The sequence below is a fragment of the Lactuca sativa genome, chromosome 1 (assembly GCF_002870075.4).
Source record: "Lactuca sativa cultivar Salinas chromosome 1, Lsat_Salinas_v11, whole genome shotgun sequence".
Lineage (NCBI taxonomy): Eukaryota > Viridiplantae > Streptophyta > Magnoliopsida > Asterales > Asteraceae > Lactuca > Lactuca sativa.
The window spans coordinates 73890374-73905224 of record NC_056623.2 but is presented as its reverse complement, the minus strand read 5'-3'; the positions used below and the strand labels follow the sequence as shown (position 1 = coordinate 73905224).

Here is a 14851-nt window from a genome sequence, read left to right as displayed (position 1 = left end):
TATATATATATATATATATATATGCTTTGTCCAACATCGGGCAACCCATGAAGGAAAAAGATTAGGTAATGCTTACCATCTCAGGCTTATGAGATGAATACAACGGTTTAAAATCATACCTTTTGGCTCGACAACCACTGGTCACATTCAATGATATGCAAGGTTTATCATATGACCATGATTATATGATCGGCAAATCAGATTCATTGCCCACTTCTGCATCACCACAAGTGTTCGCTGCCTATTCAGGAGGAAATTTAACTAATCCTTTACCTGATCTTACAACAATCCAGTCACAATTCAGCAGTATACATCTGTTAACCACTCATTTAGGGTATCAACTAAACCTTGTTGGCTCACAAAACACTCGACCACAAGCCAATTATGTCACTCGGCCTTCAAACATTCGTTAAGGAAATTACCGTGGGAACTCACGAGGTCACTTCTCTAACCATGATCGTGACAACAACTCCTCAAGTCGCAAATTTCAATGTGCTTCAACTCGGAATATAGTATATGGGAATTCCAACCAATGTGGTATAGCTCACCTTCTGTCTCAGTGCCCAAATTAATCCCGGTGTAACCCTTAAGCTAATTTCGCCAACTGTTCAGAACATGGATCCACTTCAGCAACCACTTGGTGTCCCAATACTGGCGCTAGTAATCATGTTACTCCTAACTTATCAAATATTGACAAATCCGATGCATATCATGGTAATGACTCACTTCATGTTGGTGACGGTAATCCTCTCCCTATTTTTCATATTGGTTCATCAAAAGTATTCTCACCCACCAACACCCATAATCTGATGAATATTCTTCATGTACCTCAAATTCGAAAGAACTTTTTATCTATTAAACAATTTTGTCATGACAACAATGTTTATTTTGAATTTCACTCTTCTTATTTTTTTGTGAAGGATGAGTCTACCCACACTATCCTCCTTTCAGGTCCAACTGACAACGGCCTCTATTCACTTTGTCTTCCACAACTCAAGTCCATTCCAAAGATTTCCTTCACAACATCCAGAATCTCTTCCACTATCTGGCACCAATGCCTTGGTCATCCACATCAATGTGTCTTCAATAATATTATTTCTAGTTATTCTTTACCTGTTTCATCTAAACTTAGTTCTTTATATACCTCTTGTTAGTTGGGCAAATCTTCAAAACCTCCATTGTATAACTCTACTTTTCATAGCAATAAAATTTTGGATTTAGTTTATTGTGATGTTTAGGGACCCTATGCCACTGTTTCTTTTGTTGGTTATTGATTTTTTCTCTTATGTGTTGATCATTATTCTCAGTACACATGGTTTTATCACCTTGCTCACAAATCTGATATTTACTCCGCCTTTACAAATTTCACCATGGTCGAACGTCAAGTCAACACCAAACTCAAAAAATGTTCAATCTAATTGAGGAGGAGAATTTCTCTCACTCACTCCGTTTTTCAATAAACTTGGCATTGTTCATACAAGTGAACAAAACGGGATCGTTGAGCATCGTCATCGTCATGTAGTGGAAACTGGTCTAGCCTTAATTTCCCAATCTCACTTTCCCCCCAACGCTTCTGGTCATTTGCTTTTAACACTGCTGTTTATCTCATCAATCGTTTACCGTCCTAAATTTCCTCAAACAAGTCCATATTTTAGCAAGTTTACAATTGGAAACCCAATTATGTCTTTCTTCAGGTTTCCGATTGTCAATCTTTCCCTCCTCTTCGTCGTTACTGATGGGTTATGAGCATACCTACAATCCTATGTGATCATGCAACCCTAATTGCTTTGGATCTAAGTTTATCACTAATTGAACATGAAAATTGAAAACCAAAGCAATAAACCTAGAAACTAGAATAAAAATCAAAATTCATGTATAAATTAGGGTTAGAAGATTACCTTACTCATTTTGTCGTAATAACAAGAACAACCTCGAGGATCCTTGACTCTTGAAAGCTTAGTGCCCCAAATGTTGCACCTCTAATGGCTCACAAACACTCTATGCAAGAGGATGAGAGGAGAGAAGAGGCACTCTATGATTTTCAGCTATGCTAGGGTTAGCTTCCAGTGGCCGAAAATTCTAGGAGTAACCCTCCTTAAATACTTTTGGTTCCTAGGGTTTTCAGGTGGAAACCCTAATTTCCTGCTTATGGACTAAGCAACCCACAGACCCCTCCTTTAGAAGCCCTTGGACGAAAATCTATAAGGCCTCCCTATAGTGTTCGTCCAAACCTATCCAAGGGGTCCAAGAGCCCAGTTTCACAACTATCAATGATTTGCAAAACAACCCTTGTATTATTAATCGGTTCCATTAATCACAAAACTAATCCCAGATTAATTTCTGATTAATCACTAATTAATAATATGATTTCTAATTAATACATTATTTTTCATAATAAATTAATAAATCAATTATTCCAATATTATTCCAAATAATAAGTTCAACCTCTCTCTCCAAAAGTCATCATGTCAAGTTGGATGAGTGAAGGCAACCCAAAAGGACCATGATCCTATCAAATCAATTACACACCAATTATATTTATGGGCTTAGACACCAAATCCAACACTTACAATCGTCACAAGCTCGTTTTTCGTTCCACACCATGCGTCTTCCTTGGATGTAGCCCTATCCATCATGGCTACCGCTGTTTCGACCCTCAAACCGAACGTGTATATATCGTTCATCATGTTCGCTTCAATGAACATGTTTTTCCATTTCAAACCCCTTCGCTACCAACACCCAACCCCTCTACTACTCCCTATACTTATGTATTCCCTAACCCACCACCAATTATGGTTCATGGTCCCCTTCCTTCACCTACCTCACCTCTATCGTCTTCGACCCACCACCTCAACCTCCAACACATAGACCTCCACCTACCTTTAGACCTCGGTCCCCTACTATTCGTCCTAATCCTACACGCACCTCTCGATTCGACCCTTCTTCCTACACTTCTACTCGTGCTCCTACCCTTCCCAATGAACCCACTTCCTTTGTTGGTGCTAACAAATCTCCTAAGTGGCATCTTGTCATGAGTGAGGAGTTTCAAGCTCTTCAAAAGAACGGAACATGGTCATTAGTCCCTTACATTGTGAATACTAATCTGGTTGATTGTAAGTGGGTGTACAGGTTAAAGAAGGATCCATAGGGCCATATTACTTGCTACAAAGCATGTCTTGTAGCAAAAGGGTTTCATCAACGACCGGATGTTGACTGTAATGAGACCTTTATTCCAGTAGTCAAATTCACTACCATTCGGTTCATTCTGTCTCTTGTTGTGACCAACAACCGGGATCTCCGACAATTGGACATGAAAAAACACATTTTTACACGGTGACCTACAAGCAACTGTCTACATGAAACAACCTCCTGGTTTTGTTGATCCAACTAAAGCGGACCATGTCTGCCTCCTGCACAAGTCACTTTATGGTCTTAAACAAGCTATTTCTTGGGCATTGAAGTTGTTCATCATCAACGAAATCTGGTGCTTTCTCAAAAAAAAAAATTCTTGACATTCTACATCGGTCAGGCCTATCAGACTACAAGCTTGTTAGCTCTTCGATACGCTCTTCTCATCCATTAACCATTGATGACAACCCACATCTTCCGGATCCTACCATATATCACCAGAGTGTTGGAGCCTTCCAATATGCCACATTATCATAATTGAACATTGCCTTTGGTGTGAATCGTGTATGCTAATTCATGCACGCTCCAATAGAAAATAATTAGTACGCTGTTTAACGCATCCTACATTACTTCAAAGGCACAACGACCTTGGCATCTTGCTTCTTCATCAGTCTGACTCCTCTCTACAGGCCTTCATGGAAGCTTATTGGCAAAACTCAGCCACATCTCCCGTTCAAGCTTATTCTGACTCTGATTGGGATGGTTGCCCAGTCGACCGACGATCCACAAGGGGGATTTTCCATCTATTTGGGATCGAATCTTGTCTCTTGGATTGCATGCAAACAAAATATGGTTTCAAGATTGTCTACTAAATCTGAGTATAAAGCCCTTATTGATACTATTGCAGAGCTAATTTGGTTAATGGCTCTTTTATATGAGCTAGGGACAATGGTCACATCCCCTCTCTGGTGTGACAACCTAGGAGCCACCTATCTCTCAGCCAATCCTGTGTTTCATGCCCACACTAAACAAGTTGAGGTTGATTTCCACTTTGATTGTAAGCAGGTAGGAAAAGGCCATCTGAATGTTCAATTCATATCTACGAGTGATCAGATTACGGATATCTTTACGAAGCCTTTATCTTCTCAGCGATTCCAGTTCTTGAGGTCCAAGTTCCAGGTCGTTCTCCACCCTCAACTTATGGGGGAATGTTAGAACTTTAGTTAATTAATTATAATTATGATAAATAGGGGTACTTAATTGTAATATTCATCTCTATATATAAGGATCATATGTAATCCTTTTCTGATAATAGAAACTCACGTGTTTACTAGGCTAATTTCTCCAAACCCTAACCAATCCTGTTTCTTCCTGTTGTTACCATTCTCATACGTCGACCATCTTTTCCATATTTTCTTCTTCTTCACGATTCTATCTTCTTTTATGGTGACCCCTTCTTATAAGATTTAGGAGAGTAACAACATTAAATCCTATGTACCTAATGTTTGACATGAATCGATTGAATTACAATGCATGGGGAGAACTCTCCAAAACCCCATTGCGTTGACTACTCCATATTTGATCATCTTGATGGCTTTTCTAACAAGACAACCAATGCAGAATGGTGCAAATTCGACTCGATTGTGAAACAATGACTCTATGTAACTCTTACTCAACCTCTTCTCTAAATGATTTTGACAAACGACTCCACCGCATCTCAAGTTTGGAAGGCCATTGAAGACCTTTTTTCTGGAAAACAAAGACATCAGGACAAAGGAACTTGATAATGAACTTTGTAACATCATCATTTGTGAGTCAACAATTTTGGAATATTTCACACGAATCAAATCCATCTCCGACTTACTTGCAAACATTGGTTCCACCGTTTCAGAAAAGAATTTAGTGATGTATGCAATCAATGAGTTATCTCCAAAATACGATGTTGTTGCCACCACTCTCCATCACAAAACCTTGTTTCTAACCTTCTCATAATTACGGTTATTCTTCACCTCTCGAAAAAAAAAATGGATTCTTCAAAATCAGCAATGTTTTGTACAAGCCAATCACCTTGATAATGCCACTTCTCAAACTGTTCTTAGTGTGAATTAATTACCAAAATCGGAATCAAAATTACAATCGTGGAAGGGGCGGTCGGAATCACCGAGGCGACGGCAGGTCCAATGGTGGCAATAGAGCTGGTGACCGGAATCACCATTAACGAAATAACGGAGGTGGCTACCTTTCTGTTTCGATCAAAAATAGTAGCGGGAGTGTTGGGTTTTCATGCCATCATGTTTGTTCGGTCCAACGACCAAACAACAATGCTGGGTTTTTAGATTCAACGACCAAACAACAATGTTGGGCCATGCAACCACCTAATTCGGTCCAATGGCACCCTTATCAACATGCTTTCTCAAGGAAGCCATCTTCATGTCCCAATTTGGTTCCTACAACCCAAAATCAACAGGATTTTATGGTTGGTCAAGTTGGACAACCAAATAACCTACAATGATTTTCTTTTTCGACCCTCAATGATCTAGCAACAACTTTATCACAATTCTTTAGCACTATGAATATTCAAGACCCTGAAAACACGAGCTTGTATATTGAAACTGGAGTGACTTCACATCTCCATGACGACTTAGGTATACTCAAATCGTTTAGTGATAAGTGCAAACATTTTTTTATATTAGTTGGTGATGGATCTCAAATTTGTATCACAGACAAATGTTACACAACTCTCGGTTATAATTCCTTTTACACTCTGTCTTTAGTAAACGTCCTCATAACTCCTCAAATCATTAAAAATCTCATTTATGTACATCACATTACTTGTGATAACAAATGTTCTATTGAATTTGACGAATTTGGTTTTTTATGAAGGATTACCGCAGACTCATCAAACCCTCCTCCAATGTGACAACTTAGGTGAGATCTATCATGTCACTTATCTGACTCCTCAAGTGTTCATCCTCATCCACGTGGCATTAAAGACTTGGTCATCCCGGTCAACAAGTCTTCAAGTTTTTAGTTTCCAAGAATTTTATTTCATACAATAAAAATGATTCTCTTTTATTGTGTCATGCTTGTCAACTTGGCAAACATGTTAAATTGTCATTTGATTTGTCTAAACCTAATGTTTCTTTTTCATATTAAGTTATTCATTATGATGTTTGGATTTCTCCTTTGGAAAGTCATAGTGGAATAAAATATTAGTCATATTTCTTGATCGTTTCCTTTTCTTGGGCTTACCTGAGACAAAAATCTAAAGTGTTTTCTAAATTTCTCAGTTATGAGAATGTACATTTGATAGTTTTCAACATTATAGAAAAGTATAATTAAGTTTATAAAGAAAACCTGTAATTTTTGAAAGATAGAATATACATTCGTCTCCAAACCATATCTTCTTGAGTTGTTCAGTTTCCATGGAATATGTCATCGGCTAGTTCCCAAATCTGGATTTCCCATTCCCCATTGGGGATGTGGATGTGGATGCATTTATATTTCCCTCACAGGGGACTCGGCAATGGGGTTCCCTAGTACTCTTCTGTCCAGTTGCCATGCTACTAATTGGCACTTAATATATATAGCCCTCACTGATTTAACAGTCGGAGTGTACTCTCAGGTTCTCCCATTAGGTACGGCTAACCGTTCATTGTGATCGTTACCGGGTAATCACCAGACCTTAGTCTTATGATATTCTCTTAGTCTGTTTCCATTGGGTAAGATACTAGCTCAAAGTTCTTGTTCATTGCATTAATGAGAAAAGATAAATCTGCATTCAAAAGTATACCTTGTTAGCTACCAACTAACTCCATTCAAATCGAACTACTTGTGACTTGAAGCTACATGATCCACATCATGGACATTAAGGTCCAGTTTCTGTCCAATATATGGAAACCGAAACTCTTTTTGCCTCTCAATATTCTCTAACATGACTTCCTCGTCCCCATACATAAATCTTTTTTCATTGTAGCTTCTACTGGTGTTCCATTCACTTCTTTTATGTCCCCCAACCGTCATAGACAGATCACTGTCAACCTTCTTGGATTCTAAAAAGGTCAAACCTATCATCTCTTGTTCACTTTGTTGACCTTCACAGTAAGTCAAGAAACTATCGTCTGAACAATCTGTTGGCTGATTTGTCTGCATCGACACATTTTTAATACCCAAAAATGTAGAATTTAGGCAGTGAGTGGATACTTTTGACTCCAATTCAGATAGTTGAACTTTTACAGCCTCGACTCCTACTTTACCTAGGTTTTGCTTTCCAAGAGTCTCTTGTGCTTTTTCAAGAACTGCTTGTAAGTATTTCCCTTGCGCTTCTATGCGAAGCTGTAAGTGTCTCTGTACCTATTTCATATGAAGAAGAATATATTCATACTTTGAGAAAACATTTTTAACCCTGGACAAATACATTTTTGGAATCTTCTTTTGTACCTCAAGTTGTTCATGTAGCCTTCTTTGAACTTCAATTTGCATCTGTATTGCTTCACTCATCTGCAAGTTGCTGAATTGATATTTGTATTACAAATTTAGAATCAACATTTGAGTGTATTATCTATCATTTTCATTTCTATGTACAGCTGAATGAATATCTCTTACTTGTTTGTTTGAGGGCAAACACTTGAATTGCTCATCTGGGTTCCATTTGTTTCACCATTGGCATCTCCTGCTGGTGCGATCATACCTACAATCAGAAACATTTCTTATCATCTACTATAAATTCTAACAAAACATCTTAAATTGGATTCTTGGATTTCTTACCAACTTTATTTGTGTCACCACTATTAGTCTGCCTATATAGATTTTTACTGAGTCTGTACTTCTGCTAACCAAAAATGCAAATTAATTTAGATTCTTTCAAAATATGTTAAAATGATAATTCTAAAAGGAAATCTTGTTGGCATGTGTCGCACCTGAAGATGACTCTTTAAGTGGTATAAAGTAAGCCCTTGAATTCCCATTAGCTTTAAAACTGATTTTGGAGTAGCCTCTATACAAAAATATAGAACAAATATTTATAAGCTTTTATTTTCATTACTTTTTTTTTATTCTCTTTTAATACAAATTTTTAGAAATGCACTTACTATCTGCTCCTCCAAGCCGGTTGACTGCATCTATGAAGTGTTCATGGAGGTCTAGTGTCCATTTGAGTCTAGGCTTAGCATCAGTTGATAGAACAAGTCCTGAATCGCCCCCACCTTGCAGAAATAAATGCCTTTCTGGTGTAATTGATATTCTTGATGAAGAATGAACGCTCTTTCCTTGATGATTATGATGATAATACATCTTTATACCTTGATACTATAATTATTACGTATATCTTATTGCCCTATCTGATCAACTCTTACATATCGATGTTTTGCTCAGCTTCAACTTATAAAGCAAATGGAGAATGGGTGGGGTGGGGTGGGGTGAGGGTAGGGGTAGGGGTTGGTGGAGTGCTTTCCAAGCGAAGCATAGGAACAACACTAAACTAAACTTCCACCGAATATCTGTGGTGACTTCTAAATACTTTGTTTTTCAACCTCTCTATTTTATTATTCTCAAACCGGAATAGTTAATTCCTTTGCACTATAGAACTCTAAACACCTTCCAATGGGTACTGGAATAGATTCATAAAAGTTAAAAGAATCTTATTCCATGACTTTTCTGACCAGGATACTGGCTATCCACTATCTTGTTGTCTTGGGGACTTGAAAGACGTTTATATCCTTATTCATATCTCATTGCATTGGTCTTCAACTATTGATGATGATTATGCTCCATATTTCTGTATTTAGGATATAGATAACGACATAATGGAAATATGGAGGAAATGGAAGAAGATTATGTTGACTAAAGCATCCGCAACTTGGAATAGATGCATACAAGAATAAAAGTAGAAAATTTGAGAGATGCTTCTGCTTGGAGGGGAGGAATGGAATAAGAACACATTCGTTTTGCCCCCCTTCAAGTTTGAGGCTAGATGGAAGTGGTCCCCTCAACCCAAAATCTTCCAATTCTTCAGGTGTTATAGGACAGAAGGCCTCCACGAATTTGAACTCTAGTGGGACCCTTTGAAAAGAAATAAAGATCAAATGATGCGTTGTACTTGTACTTGTCTCCATACTTTCATTTTATGAGAAGAAGCAAATCTGGTATGGATCTCCAGAGTCCAGACATCTTCCTCAATATTTGTTTTCAATAATCTATAAATTAATTTAGCACTTGTGTAGGTCTAACTCTCATAAACTGCAGTTGATATCTTCATATTAGTTTATAACATGCAGTGAACACAAAATACATTTATACACCAACAATATTTCTTATCTTTTGTCACAACTTTCACTTCATGTCATTGAAGACCAAATGACATCTCTCCAGTAATAGTATGTACAAATTACTAAGTACTTAAAAAAAACATTTATATTTCCATTGTTTTGCAATTAAAAGGTTTACTTGCATCTCTCTCTATGATACAAGCTTGTCATCATGCGGTCATGATAAAATATTATTCCCTCCGTCCCTATATTATTGTCCACAGATAAAAAACACACAGAGTAAGAAAAATATTAATTACCACTAACTTTATATAATAAAATGACAACTTTGTCCTTACTTTACATTTAATGTTCCATTAAATGTTTATTTGGTTAAGTAACAGTGAAAGGGTATTTTGGTAAAAATGTTATTTATTTTTAGAAGTGGACTATTAATTTTGGGACAAACCAAAAAGGAAAGATGGACTATAATTTTGGGACGAATAGAATACATAACTGGAAATACGTAAAATACTATCCCAAGTTCCCAACCACTTATGCACAAAAAAAATTGTCATGGTTTATTGATTAAAACAGTAATTACACCCATCTATAGGAAAGTAGTAAGGTTTATGAAGGTGTTGTTTCTTTATTCCTATGTATATATTCTTTTCAACTTGGAATCTAGAACATGGGCACTTGTTCTTTTTTTGTACTTGTATTTCCTTTTTTAAGGCTCCGATGCTCTAAAGTCTTTTAAGTTGTCTTTTGAAGACATGGTGAAGCTCACGTAAAGGAACATATCAACGTATCATGGTTAAGTATCATATTCCCCCTTTGAAAATCTAGAAACTTAAAGACACGTGTTGGAATCTTATTGGCTGTGACTGTAAACCACATATGCCTGGCACCCCATGGAAGAGAAAATAACATAAACGACTTGGAATGTAATTCTTGATGGATAAAGGAAAAGGGAAGAATAGAAAGAGTGATTCCACTAGAATAGAATCTTGGAATCATTTTTAAGTAAAGCCAATTACTCTCAAGTCAAGAATGTTGGGTCTTATTCCTTTCCACTCAAGGCCGCAAAAAATGGGTTCCCACCCACACTCACTTCATACCTTTTACTACTTTTGGTTGCTTTATACTCCATCCGTTCCATGGAAAATGAACATCCCATGTTAATTGAACTAACTTGCTAAAGCTAAATGTTACCCATTTACCCCTACAAAGGGTATGTAAGTCTTAAGACAAGTCATAAACAAATATTGACTTGCATCAATCTATATGTGTGTTAGTTTTGCATGGCTTTAATAGTCATAAATGCTGATTAGTCCTTCAATGTTCAAATTTGGTCGCATATAAACGGTACCATTTATGGTTTTGGAATCTTTTGAAAGAAATATATGTGAAGATTAATTTGATGTTTTTGGGTTTTAATATTATGAGCCAGAAAGAGTTTAGATTAGATGTGGAGCTGTGGTCTTTTGTTGTAAACGAATCATGTGCCGCCTTTCTGGTAAAGGGGTGAAACAAATTGGAATTAAGCTAGGCCCAAATTAAAGTATGCAATTTGATAAATAAGTCGTCCAATTTCCTTGCTTTTGGATGTCATGATTTTCCTATTTTAATTGATTGTTACTTGCAAGTAAGCACATTTTGGTCGAATTTTATACTTACTTTAATAGTTAACTAGGTGTGAGACCCGTGTATTATACGGGTTTATAAAAAGAAATTTAGTATAAAATTATAAGCATTACATATTTTTTGAAGGAATAATTTTACATAAATACAAAGAATATAATAAATTAAGTAAGTAATAAAGTTTGTAGAGCATTTATTATGAAATTTACTAGAATGATCTACTTTACATATATAAATCTCATTAAAATGTTGTAACACCCAGGATTTTGAAAGCCAAGAAAGTAAAGAAAACCCTAAATTTAAGAGGGACTCGACGAGTCAAAGGAAGGACTCGGCGAGTCGGAGCGGGATCCGGGTCGATAAGAAAGTGACCAACTCGACGAGTCGGCCAAGTGGACTCGGCGAGTCTGGTCTGTGCGAGGAAAACCCTAAATCCGGGGCTTGGAGCCTATTTAAGCATCTTAATCTTCTTCCTAGGGCTCCTTTACAGCCTCTTGCACCCAGAACGCCGCACCTTAAGCCCCCATTGTGTTCATTCAAGCTTCTAGCCATTTTTGAGTGGGTTTAAGGAAGAAGAAGGAGTGGGAATCCTTGAAGCATCAGGGAGTGGCTTTGGATCTGAAGTTTGGGAAGCATTTCAGAGCATCGGAAGGTATCAATTCGTTTCTCTCCTCCATATTTTTCCTTGGTTATGAGTTTTGGGGCTTTTAAGCCATGTTTAAGACCAATCTTGAGCTTGAGGACCAGATCTGAGGTTGCTACCTCAGATCCATGTTTATTTTGGTATGTAATCCCATAAAGTATCAGCCATTGGGTGGAAATTGGAGTCTCTTGGTCCTAAACCCTAGCTATGGGTGTAATTTGCCTGGATCTCACTCTCTACACGTAAAGTTTGCAACTTTACGTGGGAAATAGGCTTGGGGAGGGTAGATCTATAGTTTGGAGCTCATGCATGACTCGGAAGTCCTCTGCATGTAAGTGGATCTTAGTGGACTCGACGAGTCCTTCGAGTGGACTCGGCGAGTAGCTTGAAGATGAGGAGGAACTCGACGAGTGGGATGAACAGCTCGTCGAGTCGGATGAAGATGGGCATGAACTCGGCGAGTTGGATGAACAGCTCGTCGAGTTGGATGAAGTTTGTCGTGTGCTCGGCGAGTCTGTTCTTAGACTCGGCGAGTCAGGTCGAGTGGTCCCAAACCCTTCGAGTTAAGACTCGAGTCAGCGAGTCGAGCCAGGACTCAGTGAGTTGGTCAGGACAGAAATCGAGAATCAGTAAACTCGGCGAGTCAGGGGCTGACTCGGCGAGTAGAGTCGCGAGTGGAAGGACTCTGGATTTATGGACTCGGCGAGTCAGTAGGGTGACTCGGCGAGTAGGGTTGACCTGGAAGGTTGACTTTGACCGGGACATCGACTTTGACCAGAGTTGACTTGGTTAACCTTTGGAGGTCAGTTAGACTAAGTGTTGGGTTGTTGTTGGTAGCTCGGGGAGCTAGCGGAGCAGCAATTCGGAGTTAGCGGTCAGGTAGCGGTCAAAGGGGTTAGCAGCGGCAGTTCGGCAATATCAGGTGAGTTTCCCTTTGTATGAATGGGTCTACGGCCACAATGCCGGCCCATGTAGTTATGAGTAGAAGACCCGGGGGTTAGCCCTAGGCATAGTATGCCAGTATGATATTTGGACGAGGTCCAATGACAGAGGGCGGGTGCCCAAGGAGCGGTTTATGTGATAGTCTATACTTGTTGTCTGTGTGATACTTGTATGTGCCTGGTGGGGAGGTGAGAGAGGGCGAGGTCCCGTATCTCACCAATAGCAGAGTGTGGATGGTGTTCCACATCTCAGTAGCAGCAGAGCAGGGGCGAGGCCCAAGTTAGGAAAGGAGTGAGGGTGGGCTGGGCCCGAACCTCACTATCAGCAGGAGTATGGACGAGGTTCCATGACTCATCAGTAGCAGAACTCGGGCGGGGCCCAGAGATAGGCGAGGCCTTAGAGCAAGGGTTGTTAGTATATGTTTAGCTTATGTAATGTTATGTGATACGTTATGTGTTATTATATGTTAGTGGGCGAGGCCCTGTGACAGGCGAGGCCTAAGTGAAACAGATCTGTATCCGAGCGAGGCTCGAAGCCAGGCGGGGCCTGGAGCGGCGGGGCCGTTGTAGCGGGCGAGGCCCGAAGTAGGGGGCGAGGCCCCGGATAGCGGGCGTGGCCCAGTATGTGCAGTATTTGGTTATGCATGGTATGTGGTAAGGTGGGGAACTCACTAAGCTTCGTGCTTATAGTTTTCAGTTTTGTTTTCAGGTACTTCCGGTAGCGGAGGGAGGAGCTCGGAGTGATCGCATGACACACACCATAGATTAGTCAGCCTGGGAATGTTTACTCTGATAATAAACAAGTGTTTTGAAAACTTATACTCAGATGATGTTTTGGAGTGATGTCTTTGTTTAAAGTAATGTTTTATTAAAAAGAAATTTCTGGTCTTGAATTTTGGGATGTTACAAGTTGGTATCAGAGCCTTGGTTTGAGGGATTCGGGCATACTCTCGGGTGTGCCTGAACTCAAACTGAGGGGTCGGATAAAAAGTTTTCAAAAGTGAAAAGGCAGTTTTGTAAAAAGAATTTTGAGAACGAAAAATAGTTTTAGAAAAGCAAAAAAAAAAAAAAAAAAAAAAAAAAAAAAAAAAAGAATTTAGAAAGAAAAGAACTTTGAAAAGAGAAAAGAGGTGTGGTGCATGCAATCAACCGAGCTCAAATAAGTACCCCAAAATACCCATACAAGTTTATGTTATGATTATCAGTTGATAGAACGGCATGCTAGAATAGGACTAAGGATCTAGGGATGATGCCTTATGTGTCTGTTATTTGTGCTTTTGAGCTGCATGATAGTGTTGATTAGACAGTAGTAGGATAGCCTGTTAGGTTATGCCTGAGTTTATGAGTTTGTGTTGCATGCTAGTTCAGATTCTTGCTATGTGGATATGATTGCTTGAGTATGTGGTGGTTAGATTTTCCCTTGGCCGAATGCTGCTTGCTTTGTGCATGGTGGGATTCTGAATGATGGGAGTTAGCCATTAGGTGGATACGTTACGTCACATGTGATCAGGGTTGAATAATCTCAGAGTACTGGAATTGACCCTATTGCGCAGCTCTCGTTTGAGTCTAACCGTTGTAGGGACGAGTCCTTTACTTGAAGGATTATCCGAGCCTCGTCGCATGTGATGGTATCCAGGTGATGTCTAATTGGCATCACAAGGAGACCTTCAGCAGCTGAGGACTGGTTTGAGTTGAGTTAGAGGTTTCCCTAGGGTAAGCCTAGGATGAGATAGAGTTGGGAGCAGTATGAGTGATTAAGGGACCTGGTGGAGTCAAAGCAATTCCTGGGGAAAGTACGGATAGATGTGGAAGGTAGTATGGGCCCGTACTACTGAAAGCAGAGGATCCGTACTCGATTCAGGAAGGGCGGAGGCAAGACCGGGAACCTGGTAGGGCATGTTTGATCTTGTATCAATGATGGGTATTCTGATTGTGGTTGTGGTATATTTTCAGCATGGTGACATTGCGAGAGAGACCAGCGGGCGGATCAGGCGCCGGAGAGGGATCAGCCTCGGGTTCAGGGACCGAGCAGCTCGAGGAGCGGATGAGGGAGTTGATATCAGCTGAGGTTACGCGCAGTATTCTAGCTCAGACTCCTGTGATCTTTGGCACAGTCAAGGAGGGCATACTGGAGATCTTGGAGGAGAGGCTGGGAGCCTTCCGTACTGAGATGATGGCATTGATGGGAGCGCGTACCTTGACATTTCGAGAGTTCAGAGCCTGCGGGGCACCAGACTATCATGGGGCTA

At 39.5% G+C, this 14851-nt stretch overlaps 1 protein-coding gene across 1 annotated transcript; it reads right to left on the bottom strand.

Moving 5' to 3' along the window:
• Positions 1-6331: 6331 nt before the first annotated feature.
• LOC111916684 (myb-related protein 2) lies at positions 6332-8671 on the bottom strand. Its single transcript, XM_023912360.3, has 6 exons — positions 8220-8671; positions 8049-8125; positions 7897-7957; positions 7735-7819; positions 7570-7639; positions 6332-7482 (listed from the first exon to the last, which is right to left on the bottom strand). Exons 1-6 carry the CDS (start codon positions 8419-8421, stop codon positions 6958-6960), a joined length of 1020 nt encoding a protein of 339 aa, XP_023768128.1. The 5' UTR covers positions 8422-8671; the 3' UTR covers positions 6332-6957.
• Between the last annotated feature and the right edge of the window lie 6180 nt (positions 8672-14851).

Bases quoted from the DNA above. Each gene is read 5' to 3' on its own strand.
- LOC111916684 (XM_023912360.3), bottom strand. From the start codon at position 8,421: ATGTATTATCATCATAATCATCAAGGAAAGAGCGTTCATTCTTCATCA. The intron at 7,958-8,048 runs GTGCGACACATG...TTTGGTTAGCAG, and splicing joins ACTTAAAGAGTCATCTTCAG to AAGTACAGACTCAGTAAAAA. The intron at 7,640-7,734 runs GTAAGAGATATT...ATATCAATTCAG, and splicing joins GTTTGCCCTCAAACAAACAA to CAACTTGCAGATGAGTGAAG.